The 17,158-nt window shown below is 41.7% G+C and overlaps 1 protein-coding gene across 1 annotated transcript in view; it reads right to left on the reverse strand.

Moving 5' to 3' along the window:
* Positions 1-16,941, reverse strand: part of LOC128354022 (neural cell adhesion molecule 2-like) — a 266,523-nt gene extending 249,582 nt beyond the window's left edge. The window contains exons 1-2 of the mRNA XM_053314269.1: positions 16,910-16,941; positions 15,762-15,976 (exon numbers count right to left, since the gene is read on the reverse strand). Of these exons, the coding sequence (XP_053170244.1) occupies positions 15,762-15,976; positions 16,910-16,941 (247 nt within the window). The remainder of the gene's footprint in view (positions 1-15,761; positions 15,977-16,909) is intronic.
* Positions 16,942-17,158: the final 217 nt, after the last annotated feature.

A 17,158-nucleotide genomic window follows, 5' to 3' on the forward strand; every position in this document is an offset into this window, starting at 1 on the left:
TTTAATCATGTGCAAGGACCATTAGCAGAATCCAGGAAACAGAGGTCGCGCCGAAGACTGCGAGTAACGATTGTTTAAATGATTGATTATTCAGCTAAATATGTTTAATAATATGTCTATTTTATGTCAGAAAAAGGATGAAATATGATAATTACAATCGCATAAAGCCTCAAGTCACAACTTCAACTCACATATATTCAGGTTACTATCATATGATGTATGTATGTATTTCTAGGCACAATGTGTACATCTTCATGGTTTCTGGTCAAAATGATGTGAGGGTGGGGGGAGTGTTGGGAGGACGCATGACATCTGTATGTGTAATATCCTGGCTAGGGCTGAAAATATTCAATGATTTACTATTAAATTGATTTCAAGTCTCATACAGATGAAAAAACATTTTATCACTTTGATTCTTCACAACAAGACCAATATATTTCAGACATCTGCTAGAGAAAATGATACATCGGTTTGTTTTGAATGTAATGTTTGCTATTTAATACATTAAATATTTGGACTGGTTTCACAAAAGAAGCATCACCTTAGGCTCTGGGTAATTTTTCTCATTTTTCTCACACATTTCTTAGACCAAACAATCAAATTAACGTGCCCTAACTGCCACATCGCTAGTGCTTAATCACCCACACAGCATAGCCAAGACTGAGGTAATCATACTGAACTTTACTTTCCCCACACACAAACACATCCACAGTATACGCACACTGCCACCACACACCCCGAGCCCTATCTAACTGGCCCACACTGAGGTTCATATGGAGTGGTGCTGTCTCTTCTGGCAGCTCCCGGCACAATAACTCAGTCAGTAGATTAGCTGCGATAGGATCATTGGCCCAGCACGGCAAACAATGGCGACTCTCTCGGTTCTCACACACTGACGCAGGGCCATTTCACATGACTCTCACTCTCACTGTAGAATGGGCAAATATGTGTTTGTTTGTAGACACATACAAAAGTGCAACCGCACTGTGTCAGCTCTGGAGGTAAAATCATATGAATTGCTGTTAGATAAAGCCAGAAAATAGATTTATTTTTTTTTTAACCAAGAATCTGCCAACTCTTCTCACCCTCTGCAGTCCTCTTGCGCAAAAAAGTTAAATTTGAGCTGAACGGAGTAAAGCAGGGTTTGATTTGAGCATCAGGAGGTGAAAGTTCAATATCACAGCATGCGGACTGTTTCTTCAACAAACAGCAGCAGGTGAACGGTGGTACAAGATAGGTGTCAAAAAAAGAGGCGAGAGTGAAATGTAAAGTGACTTGGTGGAAGGTGGAAGAAGGTGGAAGCAGCTTATCTCTCCTGCTGCTCAGATGTCAAGCAGCTGTGTGAAGGTTTACGACAAGCGATGGCTCACACCACCCGTTCCCAAACAAACATACACAGAATCCATGAATATCAGCATACTGAATCCCACACTGGCTGCTTTATAGTACTTTTAGATTGCAAAAATAATTCAATTAATTCTTAGTTTGTGCTGCAGAGGCGTGCAAGAAGGACTAATCATAGTCTAGCATATAGTCAGATATTTACATCTCACAATGTGCTCACTGGTAAGCTTTGCACTGCTGACCTAACATGGCAATTTCCATTCCTCGCCGCTTTCCGCAAATTCTCCTGAAAACAGCAGGAGTTCTGCAGCTCTGTATGTGTGAACACTCCGCAGATGGTTGAACATGTTGAGCGTGGCCACACCGAGTGTATCTCCCTCCCTCTGTGCTACTGATGGACTATCAGGCCTTCTCATGATCACTTACTGAAAGTAGGAATCCCGCCAAGAGATTATGATTGGACTATAATCGCCGGCAAGCTGGGAGGTCCTGATTTTGATTCAATGCTTGAACTTTCTCCTCCGCTTATCTGATTTTCTTGTCATTGCAGAGATGCCTGGCGCATGGCTGAACATTAAATTAAAACTTTTGTAATTATCTCAAGATTTCAAGCAGGGAGCTGGGCGTTAATATGAGACACAAGGATTCCAGGAAAATCTGAAATGTGTGTGTGTGAGTATGCCTGCATGCCAGTGTGTGTTGTTTTGCATACAGTTCTGCTGATGCAGGCAGATGCGGGCACTGCATCTTCACTCAACGCTTGGAGCGTTGAGCTAGAAAGGGGCAAAACCCAAAACAGCAAAAATCAAAGAGTAAGCAAAATCCTGATATAAACACACACACAAACAAACATAAGCAGCTGCAATCTATTCCCTTATAACTCATTTTCTACTTTACTTGCTCCTTGCAAGAATCATACGAGATTTACACACATATAGCGACAGGGTGCGGATTGGATGACCTATGAGCTTCAGATCAGCTCATATCCTCTGCACACACATACAGCACCTGTCGCTAAGATGCTGCTCTCAGGTGCTGAAGCCTCAAGAATCACGTCTTCCAGATCTATAACAAGCACAAGACTCCCATTAAATAACCTTGGTGTGAGACAGCATCAGCAAGAGCCAGAGCCAGAGCCATGCGTCAGCCCGAGCTCCACGTGCTTCATCAACAGCAAACACTTTCAACTCCTCACAAACAACCTCTCCACATAACAAATGGTTTTGTTTGGGAGGCACGACGCACACTATAGGATACTGTAGCAAGTTTGTCTTTTCTGTTTCCTGTTTCCTCAAAGTGAACGGTTACGTAAGTGCTGAGAACTTGGATTTGCAATAAAGCAGAGTGATATTTCTTTGTGCTATAAGTATAAACTAATGGCCTTCATATTTCTAGGCCTTTTTCTGTGTGTAGCTGACATATAATGAAAGAAGTGTCAATCATCCTTTGCAACACTGCAGAAATGCAAACAAAAACAAGCGAGCACAAGGAATGGCCTGCGTTCACTTTTCACAGAGCACACATCTTTCTCACTGGGTCCATTTTGACTTCAGCAATAATTGATGCTTTGAAAAGAGTTTCTGTCCCTGAGAGTTCTTGACAATGCCTTGGGTGGACGGAGCAGAGACACAGTGATCAGTATTCATAAAGCTAAAACAGATTCTCATTCTTGGTTGGGGAGGACAAAAGAGAAAGAGAAAAGCGAAATTGTTTTTTGAGACAATAGATCAATGGGGGCTGCCTGCAGTGTGGGGAAAATTGTTACACTGTATATATGTGTGTGTGTGTTTGTGTGTGGTTGCATTTTCAGATGTATAATAGCAGAGCCTTGGGAAAACATAATAAGGCCAAAGACCACAAACAAGATAGACCTGCACAATAACAAGGATACTGGCTGTTGTGGTCTTTACATTCCCTGCAGTAATGTCATTATTATTTCTATTTAATACATAAAGTGGTAGTCATGGTGAAATAATCCACCCTTAAACAAGTTCAACAAAAATGCTTGAGGCAGTGTTTCTTAGCAATTAATGCTGGGTCTATAATGTTTCTGGTGATGTGTTATGTGTATTACTTTCTGTTTCTCTGTTAATTGGTCTGATGTAGAGTAGGGAGATTTTTCATCAACAGTAAATATCAGCTTTTAGTGTTTAGTGTCAAGCCCGCAGTATTGAAACAGAAAGTTCTCTGTTGATTTACTATTCTTCATCGCTCAGCAATCACACCAGGAACAATTCATTATAGAAAAGGCAACTTCTCTGCTGGGAGACGACTCAATAGACCAGAATCATGTCAAAAATATCTGTTTTTTTCCTCCCTTTTTACTGTCAGTATTGTTCCACATTTAGTACTGAATGCTTATCTCGGGAGGTTGTTGACAGGCATTCTTGAAAATCTAGGATATTATACAACTTGAGGTAGACAAGAGGGGTTGATGTATGATGTATGTAAGACTAAGAGCTCTGTCAGGCTGTACTTCACCACAGCAGCACTTGGAGCTTAATGCAAACATGCTCAGAGTTACAATATCAACCTAATGATGATAGAGAAAAACACCTGAGTCATCATAACTAATTGTCTTGGAAACACAATATGTCTGTACAAAATGTCATCCTAAGCCATACAACAGTTGCTAGGTAATGGACCACAGCAGGGGAATGATAAAGCAAATGTAAATATGACTGATACATAAAGACTGCTCATGGCAATACATCATTATCTAATGTAAATACATGTACAGAGATGTTACATGCACTGATTTAGACCTTGTTGTGTAATTAGGCCTCCAGCTCTGGAATATATTTTCATCATGGTGACACATCTTCAAAATGTCTTCTGAAGACCCTGAAAAATGTTATTTTCTAAAATCACTATTGTGGAAATTGTTTAATAAAAACAAAAAAAGATGATTGGGTTATTCTCTGAATATATATTTGTATACTATGTTACGCCATGAGCAAGTGTTCCACGCCAGTTTTTCTTTTTTTTTATTAAGCAGACTTTGTGAAAAAAATATGAATCAGTACTGTATGTTTTGTGTCCAGTGAGTTGAGTGATTAGTCATTGTGTTAATCCTTGCTCCGAGGCACGCTGCTGTGAGAGAGTTGGTTGCTGTGTCTAATCTCGGGCATTGCAAAGATAATCATAAGAGTAAAGCAGGCCTTGGGGGCGCACCACTCTCCACGTCTGTCACTGTGGATTTCACGCCGTTGTCAAATGAGTGTTTGTGAGTTTTTTTTATGAGAAAGAATGCAAAAAAAAAAAACGTTAAGATGTGCTTTAATTTCTTCTCTCAGCCCTGCTTTCATGGCCTATAAAATTAAAGTATTTTACTGCATTCTGGATTCTTCTGTGTAACATCTACCATTCAAATATTACATCACACGGCTCTAAGTGTGTTAGTCATTTGGGAATGCATTGTGTTGCAAAAAGGAGACAATACTTTGTAGTAACTGAACCAAGATGAGCACAGGCAAAGCTTTCCCCAGGAGTTTCAAGGAGGAAGGTGCATAGGTGGGGGGTGGAGGGGCACCAGGTCAGCTTTTACAATCACACAGGTTATTTGGGAACTCTTGGGGAAGTAGAGGGGGACCTCGGTGAACTCCTCATTTCTGTGGGGCTTTATGTAGCGTGACGGTTCCAAATGAAACTGCCTGATCATGTGGGAGCGCTCTATTAATTTGTGGCTCAGACCTCTTCCTTGGGGAGAGAGTTGCCACAGCCACTACTGCATCCCCCCTTTTTTTGCAGCAGCTTCCAGCAAAGCTCCTCATTGCTTATTGACTGAGGAGCTCCATTGCAGTGTTTCTCCTTGTCCGCGAATCCGGCTTTCGCCTCAAGTGCCGAGACGATCTATCATTTCTTTGGTCGCCTACTCTAGACTCCACAGGATGGATGAAAAGCAGCGTGAAATAAAAGTAATCTTGGCTCTCGGAGCAATATATAGGCTCTAGCTAGCTGGAACGTACTCTGTTCCTACAACATAGCATGCTCTGAGAAATCTAATCTGGTTCTGTTACAAAGTATGAAAGTCTTGACCACAAAAACAGGAATTTCAAGCTAACAAGATACTGGTGGTGGAGTTGTATAAGTAGCAACTTGCTGCAAATGGATTCCAACACTGGATGACTTTAAAAAAAACAGCATCCTCTGAGTTGTGACTTGTGCATGTCATATCACATGTTGATAATCTTTGTTTTCCCCCAGATGCTTGAGAGTCTGTGTTGGTTTCTACCATGCTCATTACAATCAGGCTCTATCAACAAGAGCCAGCTACAAAGGCATGTGTGAATGCACAAGATCACAAGGCTCTCTTAAGACTCAAGCCCCCAAGCATATATATTCACATGAAAGGATGGCCAACACTGGCACTCCTCCCGCAAATCATACCCGTTTGCCTTTTTCCCCTGCTTCACTCTGTGGCTCGTTCCACCTTTAAATATGCACAAACATGAATGTGGACTAATTAGTGAGAAGGAACAACTATCTGTAGGTTCGATGAATTTATGATTATGTGGCTGATGCAGGAAGGAAATGCAGATCCCTACGTTCAGCCCTTCTGTGCAAGTTTCAGTTAAACATGAAAATATGAGCTTTAGGTAGGATTGAAAGGTCTACCCAAAAATAAACTGAGCTGAGTGCATCATATGAAACCTGCTGTGAGGAAAAGTTATTTCAGCTGAGTGCCAGCACGTCAGTAAACATGCCATCCGATCTAAGTAAAGATAAGACAGGTTCTTTAATTACTGATTTTTTTTTTTTTGGAATTCCCATGGAGGCGCACATGCTTGGGAACTTTTCGGATGGTGGGCGGGAAGGTAGCAATCCCAGAGTGCCCACGCTGGGAGTAGGCCAGCTAGGAATGATGGGAAGCTGTGCAGGTATAGAAAGTAATTAAAAACACGCCTACAGTTTGCCTCTTGCACTTTATGAGTACTTGCAAGACGGTTATTATGACTTTGAGAGATAATAACACGCTTGACAGAACAACCCTGCAACAGCTATACTTGAAAAATCCATACTGCTGTTTTGCAGAATAGAGTTGAGTTACATCAAATTCATACGTTAATAACTATATTGAGCAGTAGAATAACAAACATCATTAGCTTCCTGAGCAAATAGCATTAAGCATTAGGTGCTTCTTGAAAAGCTGCCCACGTACTGTAGGGGAGAACAGGATATCTTCCCCCTACAGATGCTGGTGATGAGACTATAGTGTGGGAGGACCACGAAACAGAGCGTGCACATGAAAAGAGGAAGAGTGGGGGGTGTGGGGGGGGAAGAGAGGAGTCGAAAGAGAGGAGATAGAAACAAAAATAAGCTGGCCCACATTGCATTAGGAGATTCCGTTTGAAGATTGTCTGGCATGGAGAGGCAATCAGGAGAGCGGAGACGATTTGGCCTCACTGCAAGCTATTCTGCTGCACCGCGACCGTGTCTCAAGTGCCCCCCCCCTCCCCTTCCCTCACCCCTTCCCATACAACCACCCCATCCCCTAGTCTTTCTCTCTCATCTATCACTCACTCCCTCTCATCTATTCCTCATCAAGCACCGCCTCCCATAAACAAGGATATTGGCCACCAGGCAAGAAATCTGAGAAGACTGATCGCTTTTCAAGATGGTCCCTGCATCATTTCCTAGCAAAACCAATCCCGCAAGGACACTGGACATGTCATTTTAATGTCCAGTTCAGTGCTGGGAAGTACCAGGGTGGGGGGGCAAACCATGCAGACTCTATCCAAGCCACTGTTACAAGATCATTAGGCACTGTGATGTGTGATTGGCAGCAGGGCTGATCTCCTTGGGTGGGTCAGCCACGGGACCACAAGCTATTCACTAGAGAGTCCATCAATCACAATTTAGCTTAATTAACCAGCAGGAATGACAAGCTAAGGCCCCACTGTCTGAATGGATGGATGGATGGATGGATGGATGGAAGGAAGAAATATGATACAATACAGCAGAGGATAATTTAATACTGTAAGCACAAAGGAAAACTCAGTCTGCAAGGCCAGCACAGAAGAGACTGCTCAATAATGGATGCCAGCCAACAGAGAGAAGAGTTCACAACATTCAGTTAAATACTACAGTCTGGTTTTCACGATCATTATTGATTGTTGTTATCGTATTATGTAAGCGATGAGCATATCATTTTACAAATGTAAAACATAGTTCACACAGGGCGTTCTAGTGGTCTCGGGGCCAAAGACATTTGTCTTCTCTCATCTCTCTCCCATTATTTCCTATCAAATGAAGGAAAAATGCCTGAAAGCACACAAAAAGCATGGATCTCCCAATTCTCTCAGACTTGAGAAAATTCTACCACTCCTTGAGCTCATGAAACTTTCTAAAAACTCAAATCTTACATGGTGAAAAGAGCCAAAATACCTCCCAAGAAACAGACATTTGAACATCTACAACTCTATGACAACTGGATAGACTAAATTAACACACAAAGTTTGGGTACTACAAGCTAATTGGGACTTTTTCAATATCTTCAACATATTCTCCTAAATTCATAGTTTTAAACACAATCAGCTGTGGGGGAAATGTGATGTGTCTAAACTTGTCTAATTTAACTATCGGTTTAAATCAGTTACACAATGATTCAATAGGAATTAAACACAATTTCATCAGCATGTGGTACTTTTAGTCAGTACATAAAACAAGTAACAAGTTAAAAACTAGGCTTATTTTGTTATAGGCGCAAGTTCACAAGCACACACACACAAATATCAAGATGACTTGCAGTAATAAAAAGGCAGCTCTCTGGCTTGTCTCATCACATTGATAGGTGTGTCCTGAAGCCTGCACCACTCTCTCATTAGTGTCTCCTAGCCAGCACAGTTACAATTAGCATTAGTCCATTTCTCAATCACTATGATGGACCATGCAGACATTCAGCCGCTTCTGTGGGCTTTAACTCTAACTAATGCTCAATTGACTCAAGCCCACATGAGCCAGGAAGAGGAAGAAAATATTGTTGTTGTCTGTCAATAGAAGGCTCCTCTTCATTATGCTTCTATCGGTGTGTCTCAGCGTTCACACATTCAGCTGTCTGTTCATCTGTCATCCAGGCACCACTTCCTGTCACCTGTCTACGTCCATCTTATTGCCTTCTGTGTCCAAATTCCTTCTGCTACAGTACATCACCTACTGCACTGATGTTATTTCAAGATGGGAACAGTCAGGATAGTCAGCACATCAGTCTGCTCCTGTGAATAAACTGCCTTTAGTGATGACTCATAGAGGTGTAATCATTTCTTTGTGTGCATTTACTGTGCAGCATCTCATCAATAGTACTACTAACACTCATTATCATCTATCTGCCTATTTCAAATATGTTAATATGTGTATGTATTTTTCTTAAAAAGGGCCATATTTTTCTGATTTGAAAGTTTCAGTCCAAATACAGATTTCAAAGTCATGTGAATTTTTTGAATTCCACAAGGGAAAAACTACTGACACGTCTACAAGATCTGTCGTAAATTGACTAAAACAGGAAAAGACACTGGCATGCTTACTGTGTGCAAGAGGAACATGATTAACACCCCGTAATTAACACCCTAGAATAATGGTGTTAATAAACACTCTACAGGTGTACTTGTTTCCAGAAAGCAAGTTTGAGGTTTGACAATTTCAAAACGTGTTGTTAGGTGCAATGTATGTAAATGTGAGAGAGTTGTGAGGTTTACTTTTTTTGGTCTGTTTATGCTTTCTTAGCAGTCACTTTAGGTTCATAATCACTACACAGCGTTTTCTGCTTTCATCCTGCACATATAAATTCTCATTATCGCAAGTGTTGACAATAAAGTAAAACAAAGTACCACAAGTATGCACAAATTTAAAAGATTCTCCCACCTTATTCCTCCTCCATTTCCATACAAATAATCTTTGCCTAGCATAACACCACATTTCTTAATAAACAGTCATAAAAAATGCTAATATGAGCAATGGGGGCTCCATCACATTAGACCTCATTTTCCAGGCTACCACCACGCACCTCAACTATGACAAAAAAGTGTCACATTAGCAGCTAACCTACCGAAATAACATCATTAGCTTACCTGCTAAATGTAAAAATATCACTCTAGGTTCACAAACTGTATAGATGATTTACTGGAGCTGCTGCCTAATGGTGACACTGGCAATTAATAACATTACCCTAAATTCTGACTATGATCAACACGTTCTTCCTGTTAACACACAATATGTGAGAAATATTTTTTTTAAATGCTAACTTATCTTATATCCAAAATATCATTCTCTTTCATAATCTACACAATGTATTATACCACACTTTTGGAGTGTAAATTGCTGTTAAAGGTACTTATTTTTGGGCATCCCATAGTTTAAGGTTTAAGATGCAGGTTTCAATCTGACCTGGGACCACTGTTGCATTTCTCTCTATCACACTCACTGTCTAAAAATAATACAGAAAAAGAACAATAGAAAACATTTAAAGATGTCAGTGGCTTCATTTATTGTTACACCACTTCATATGAGCAACCTGAAGATTAATTACTAGTTTGTGGAGGAGATAAGCATGAATGTACTGTACCAAACCATGTAAAAAAAAACTGCATTAATGAGTGCAATATGTCTGTGATACAGTGCAGGTAATCATATAGAAGCCTGCATGCTGCTCGCCCTTTAACAGTTAATCAAAATTTAAACAGGGTAGTAGAGAACTGTGTAACTGCTGATACCTGCTGCTTTTACCTAAGACTGCATAAATTTGAATAAGTAAACAGATGAGATTATGATGTCAAGTAAACAAATGACAATCTCCAACAGTTCTTAGAGCTCTTGCAGCAGCTAAAACTAAATAAACAGCTAAAAATAAATACACATAAGGAGATGCTGTACAGTATACTGCGGCTTAATTTTTTCCCCCCCTATATCCCTTGTGGATGTTTTTCAGCAGACTCACACATTAACATCGTCAGTGTTAATCGTACTGCGAGAGCACAGCATAGCAGTCAGTGTCATCTCTGTATGAATGCAAGTCTACACATACATTCATTTAACACATGTGGTGACACCTTTGAATCCCTTTACTCCGCCATTCCCAACACATACATCTGTATCACCTATCTAAATTGTTGATGCTGAGCAAAATGGTACAATTCACCATGGCAACCTAAAAAGTATTCCAACAACTGGCTGAAAGATGGCAGAAAATGGAGATATTGCTAACAATACCAACTGAGGAGTAAGCGGGCAGGATAAGCAGACTATTGCTAGTATTTAATTTTGTTTGTTTAAGTGTTATGTCACAAAAACAGCTTCCTGCAATTTATATTTCAGATATGATTTACGTCAGGCCACTCTGAAGCAAACCCCAAGGCTTCAGTGTGGTTATTAATACGGCCTAAGTGGGTCACTCAAAACGCGCAGCCCAAACTGGAGTGGTTCTGAAGCTCTTCTGCCATTTCTCTGATCCCTCTGTTCTTCATTTAATCATGCCCGCCGGCGCCCAAAAACAGGAAGTAAGCCCCAGACCAACAGTGCTGCATCCCATGAGGGGATGTGATTTGGAAGAGAAGACTATCAAGTGTGCGACTAAGTGCGAGTACATGCCACGCCGAAATAGAGTGAGCAACAGGAGAGGGAGAGGAGGACCATGCAACTACTTTTCTCCCTCCATCTGTCAGTCAGCCAGTGTTCCCAGTGATTCTGTTGTCACCCTGGCATCCTGGCTCTGCCTATTAGCCTGCTAGTTAGACTGGCATTTAGACTGGCAGGACACGCATAAGCAGAAGCCAAAGGGTCTCCTGCTTGGCAAGCACCAAACTGATGTAAAACAGTAGACAAACCCACAGGAGCACCCTGCAACATGCAGCAGCTGCCTCCTCCAATCGCGTCAGCCTGGCCTAATTTGATTCCATCTCGACAGGATTCAATTACATTTTATTAATTTTGGCACAGTGCGACTCCATAGAGTTTGATTCGATCTCTGGCAATGCAATTTAACTAGACACAATCAAATTCACTTGAATTGAATGCATTTTTAAACATGATCTTTTCCTCACCCCTCTTTCTGTATACATATTGTCTCCTTACTCTCTCTATCTTTCCCAATTTTCCCTTTCTGGTGTTCAGAATATAGAAATTAACAAGCAATGCCAAACTCGTCCTACAAGAGAACTCTGACTGCTTAGTGTATCTACATTTTCTTGGCGTCTGGTTGGGAGAGACTCCCCGAGGAGAACATTAGTCAGTTCCATGATAATAATGGGTAATTTGAGTGAAAATAGACAGACGTTGGCAGAGGGCATTACTGAGCACGCTGCTTTTTTTTTTCTTTTTTGCTCCATGCATCGCAAATAACCAAAGCTTTTTCAGAATATGCCAAGTGTTCATCTACTGGAGCTTGCTGCTGGAATGTCATCTCTGTGCCTAAGTTACCTAAAAGCCAAAAATGCATCATTACCAGACAATGTGTCTTCAAATAAGTACAAATATATATACGACACAGGTCTCTTAATCCTTGATACTAATCCTGTTAACTGAGAGCTGATGACTGCTCAGCTTGCACACAGCACCTTCCAAACTACCTTTGAGCCAGGCAGTCTGTTTGTTTCATGGCACTGCACTACGGCTGACCTGTAAACTTCTCTGAGGTGAAGTTAATTATAGACAAGCCACAGGTTTATTTACGAAGAACAAAAGGCTCCGCGGCTTCATGCGCTGTAGGGAAGTGCTGAAACAAGGTATTTGAGCAAAGTTTTAGTCACAAGGCACAGTCTTTAATAATTTAACAGATCTGGATCTGCAGCCTCTGAGTTTGGAAATAGACAGGAAATACAGGAACACGTGTAGGTAGGATTCAGAGAAATATGGCAATGTGTGTATCTCAAACCAACTGCTTATTTCCCTTTCTGGTCTTATTGCTGCCATGTCATTCCCAGGAAGCTGACAACACCCCTGCAGCACAGAGGCTTGTGGAAGTGCTTTCCTTGTGGATCCAGGTGTTTAAAATGTAACACTCTCCTCCTGCCTTCTACGTGCTAAGCAAAGTGGATGCTAAGGCCTGAACTCGACCGGTTGAGCACTAAAGGGCACACATGAGAAATCAAAAGCTTGCAGGCAAATAAATAGCATATCCATAACACTGAGATTGCCCTTTGTACAATTCAGAGGCCTGCTGACTCTTGTCATTCCATAAATTGATTTCTCATATGCGACTGCCTCGAGGGGGCGATTCCATTTTCATATATATACATAGCGCTCTATATGTGCACTCTCCTTCCCAGTCTATTAATCAAATAATGCAATCAATTTCACCTTGCAGGACCAATACGTACGAGATTTCTTTTTGTGAACAGCTTTGCCTGTCTTTAATGGGAGTTGGTGACTAGTGTTGCATGATGTTAAGAGGTGTATGCAGCATTGTTCCATTATCGAGTTATCAGCTCAGCAAGTAGTGGAAAGGTAGAGCTATAGATTCTGCTAAAAAAATGAGTGAATTTATGAAAGAATAAATCTGCACTACCCTCATTAATATTTACCCAAGGATCCATATGTGGAGTTTGAGGCAGTGCACAAGTGTTTGTGTGTGTTTGTGTGTGTGTGTGTGTGTGTGTGTATTCATGTAATTATGTACATAAACCAAAACTACAAGATGTAAGCAAACCTCAAACACTTAAGCCCAGGCTCAGGGCGCTATGAGAGACACTTAAGCACAGGGGCATAAATCTTTTAAACCCTGAGCCACTGACATTTCCCCCCAGAGATACAGCGAAATATCTTAATTACGCCACTTAACATCACATTGGTGCGTCCCGGGTGAGCCCAAGCAAGCATATAATTCATTGTACTAAGCATCGGTAAAAGCCAAATACATAAACCTTCAAGGGTGCATACTCAAGCGTAGGGTAGACGGTGAGCTGGGACTTCAAAAGCAAATGTTTTCCTTCAGGAGCCGGGGAGGGGGGGGGGGGTAGAGCTGAGGATATCTGCAGAGTTGGTGTGGTAGGAGCTGGGGGCACCTCGCTGACTTCTGTCAGAAACATCAAGCTGGAAGTCATGTATCGGAGAAAGCCAGTAAAAAAATATCTCTCTCTGCTTGTGTACGTTTATAACTGATGTTTTTGTTTCTGCTCTACCCGAGTACACAACCCCTCTTTGCCCTTCACCTCAGAACAACCCTTATTATTCTCATTATAGCAGGTTTGCATATTAGGTCAATTTGCGTGGACTCGGCTATCATGTAAAGCATGATAAGAATGGAAATTGGTTGGTAGCGTGATGTAATACTACTGCAACAAAGGGGAAGTAACAAAGCAATGAATATTCCAGTTAAGGCTTCAGAAGAGTCGCCTATGTATCTTTGTTTTAGCTCAGAGGGATCACATATATTAAATAGATGAAAATCATGGTCCTCTTCTTCTTCCTCTCCATTATAACACCTCCTTCTAAAAGTCTATTGATTTGGTTGGAAATATGAACTGCCAATAAACTGCAGTCCTTTTTATAATGTTGAGGATAACCGAACCCTGTACCTCTGTGGCTTTAGGCATCTCGCTAGGGTATGCTACAAATCTTTATAATGGGGGGGCATGCTGCTGTTTTTATGTCACAGATCACCGAAACAAACACACATTAAACCACATGGAATCCCATTTGATGCAAGTCAGTCCTACAAATCTCCACCTGGCAAAGCATCTGCTGGTTTATATTTTGAATCTTATGCAACTTCCCTTAGTACAAGTGTTAAAATTATACATCAGCAGTGTCAGAGGGACGTGTTATTAAAATTCATAGTCTTTTTTTTAACACCTCCATACTGAAGTAGCTACAGTAAAAATGGATTTTGTGCTTCTCCATTTTTGCCTTGGAGACCCTTTGGAGCCTCTTCAAGGGCCTCGACAGGCACCCAAGCCCTACCCTGAGACCCACTGCCTTGAAGGACTTCAGCAAGGGGAGTGTCTGTAGTCTGAATGAGAATGCAACATGCTTTAACGAGAAGTGGCTTATGGCTTCACTCTTGGCACCACTTTGCAGCGCTCTACCCCCACCTGCCGTTGTGCGCCAGGAACCCAGTGAGTTCACACTGCAAAAAGTGACCATCTAACAGCTCCTATTTTTGCTTTGTTTTTTATACCTTTTGGTGTCTTTTTAACGAGTGGAAAATTCATGCTAAAGGGGATAAGATAACCCGACTTACCCTCGATGCAAATTAACTTGTTGCAAGATTTTTTTTTTTTTGAGAAGAAACAGAAGCCTGCTTTGTTTAAATGCACTGCATGTATACAGACAGAGATGGGAAGAAAAAAAGCTCATCCTGCAAGGAAATCTTCTTTCGCCTCAAGAAATGGATTAAGAGTGAATTTGAGGTTAGAAAATATATTTTTATATATATATATATTTTTTTTTTAAAGAGTTCGGTATTTTTCTCAGTGCACACAGGGATTCAGCCCCCGGTGGCACAGCGATGCGCTTCACTGACCAGGACAGTTCAGAAACATATACTGACAAATTTTTAAAAAGCCAAAGGCGACTCTGTAATCTCATTCAATCAACCCTTTTTAGCAGCAGTCACTCAGGTAACATCGTCATACCTCCCACCCTCACCCCTACTACCCCTCCCCGCGCTGGCGCACAGGGACAACCATCACCCCTCCGGATCAGGTGCGCCAAGCACATGAAATCTCAATTAACAGTTAAGTGTCACTCCTGCCACTAATGCAGCTCGTATCTGCAAACTTTCCCAAGCATTTCAGACCGGCTGACCGCGTCACGTTGTTGTCAAGCACAGCCTGCGAACCAAATGCAGACACAGATGGGAGATGTACAATTCTCCAATCCACAGTATGTTGCGGTCGTACGCAGCAGGACAGCTTGGACTCCAAGAGTGGGAGAAAAGACGAAAGGCGGTGGTCTAAACAAATATGATTCAGAAAATGCCATTAAAATGAATAGCTGCGTGCATGATGTCACTTTAAGTTGGAAGACAACCATCGATTGTCACAATTAAACCAAGCCATCTTTGCAAATAAGACTCCTAAACAACACTGGACCCTCCTATAGATAAAAAAAGAACTAAAACTAAACGACTGTAAGCCATTTCTAATGATGAAGATAACAGTTTTTAGTCCGGGGACTACAGAGTGTACATCTAAACAGCTCACCCACCCTGAAAAAAAGGACCCCATCATAATCCCCCTTTTCAGTAAGAAAGCATTCTGGCCCCTGCAAGACGTGCCTCAACTACAAAATAACGTCCAGTTAAACAATCCACCCCTCTCTCTCCCTCTCTCTCACTCCCCCTTCTTACTCTACCTCTCTCTCCCTGTCTCTCTTCCCAGCAGCAGCTCTTTCTGCCTGCTGCAGATCACGATGGCAAATGCACTCAACTTGTCCACAAAGTCATCAAGCTCGAGGATTTCAGCCCCTCACGCAGTCATCCCTACCTTGGCTGCTGCAGACGAGCACCCCGAGGAGATGGACGAGTTTGAGCATCATTTTCGGGCAGGTTTTGAGCTGCCGGACGCTGTTTTCAGCTGCTGTATAAAAACGACAAGGGCGACACACACTCTCGGCTCCGTTCATCCACCGTCTTGGGCTCCGCTGGCGACTGATCTGCCTCAGCTTCTTCCTTCCCTTCCTTCCTACACGCGCGCTCCCGCTCCCGCTCGTTCACCGGGCATGCTCTGCGCTCAGGAGGACCCCCCCACCCTTTCTCCTCCTCCAGCATCACTTCTCACCAACCTCACTGCTGGAAGCTGTTGGTTGAAAGCAGACAAGGATCAAAGTCAAGTCAAACATGTTTATGATTTGCATGCCTTGAACATTTTGTAAAAGAAGTTGTTGAGAAGAAATCTATATCTTTGGTCCCTACATCCAAGTTGACTTAGAGCAGGGGTGCAATTAAGAAATCTGGGGACCCTTTCCAGCCTGGACCCCTGGATCCACCACCTATTGAATGATCCCACTAAGGACTATGATTGCTGTTTATCAAGGCATACACAGGAAAAATGTGCAATTTTAATGACCTGTGCCAACATTCACTGCAAATTGAATAATCTGTGAAGTTAACTCATCAACACAATCTCAAAATGTAATGTCAACACAACACTAATAACACTGATGTCTATGTACAGCTGGCTATGAGACAAGACATTGACCATCTAAGAAAGGCAACACCGAAAAAGAAGTACTACAAAAATATTCAATAAATTGTCGGGTGTCCCCAAAATTACTTTTCACAACATCACATTGGTGAGGAACATGTATTTCTTTGGTTTATTTTACTGAAGAGGATTGCACTTCAAATACTTGTGTAATTATTTGTATTTGTTTTATTTTTCATTATTATTCTTTGAGGGATTTCCTGTTCCAGAGGTAGTCCTACAGTGCAATATGTACTGTTATTGTGTATTTATTTTGTCTTGTTACATTGATAATGTAAAGAAAAGAAAATTTGCACTTCCAAATATTTTGTGATGTTTTTTTTTATTTGGGGGGTGGGGGACTACAACACAATTACACTTAGTGCACTCAAATGGCCAGAAGCTGCCCTGAGACTGGTGTACACGACCTCAGTTCATAGCCGTCTCACCTAGGTTTCATTACAGGCGGGCTAACACTCATTTTTCGGCCCATGATTTGACCCACATTGCTGTGCTCCTATCGGACATATGTCAGAAGGGCTCCATGGCTGTAATTCCCCAAAGTCGCCTGACAGACTGATGAAGTAAAGAAAACCGTGGCAGATAAGGAAAAGTCCCAATCTGTCTAACAGCCATCCAGAGGTGAGTTGTTGGCTCTTAGGATTTTGTTACAGTGCAATTTGTGTCCAACTTTCTAA

This window comes from Scomber japonicus, chromosome 24 (assembly GCF_027409825.1).
Source record: "Scomber japonicus isolate fScoJap1 chromosome 24, fScoJap1.pri, whole genome shotgun sequence".
NCBI classification, from domain to species: domain Eukaryota; kingdom Metazoa; phylum Chordata; class Actinopteri; order Scombriformes; family Scombridae; genus Scomber; species Scomber japonicus.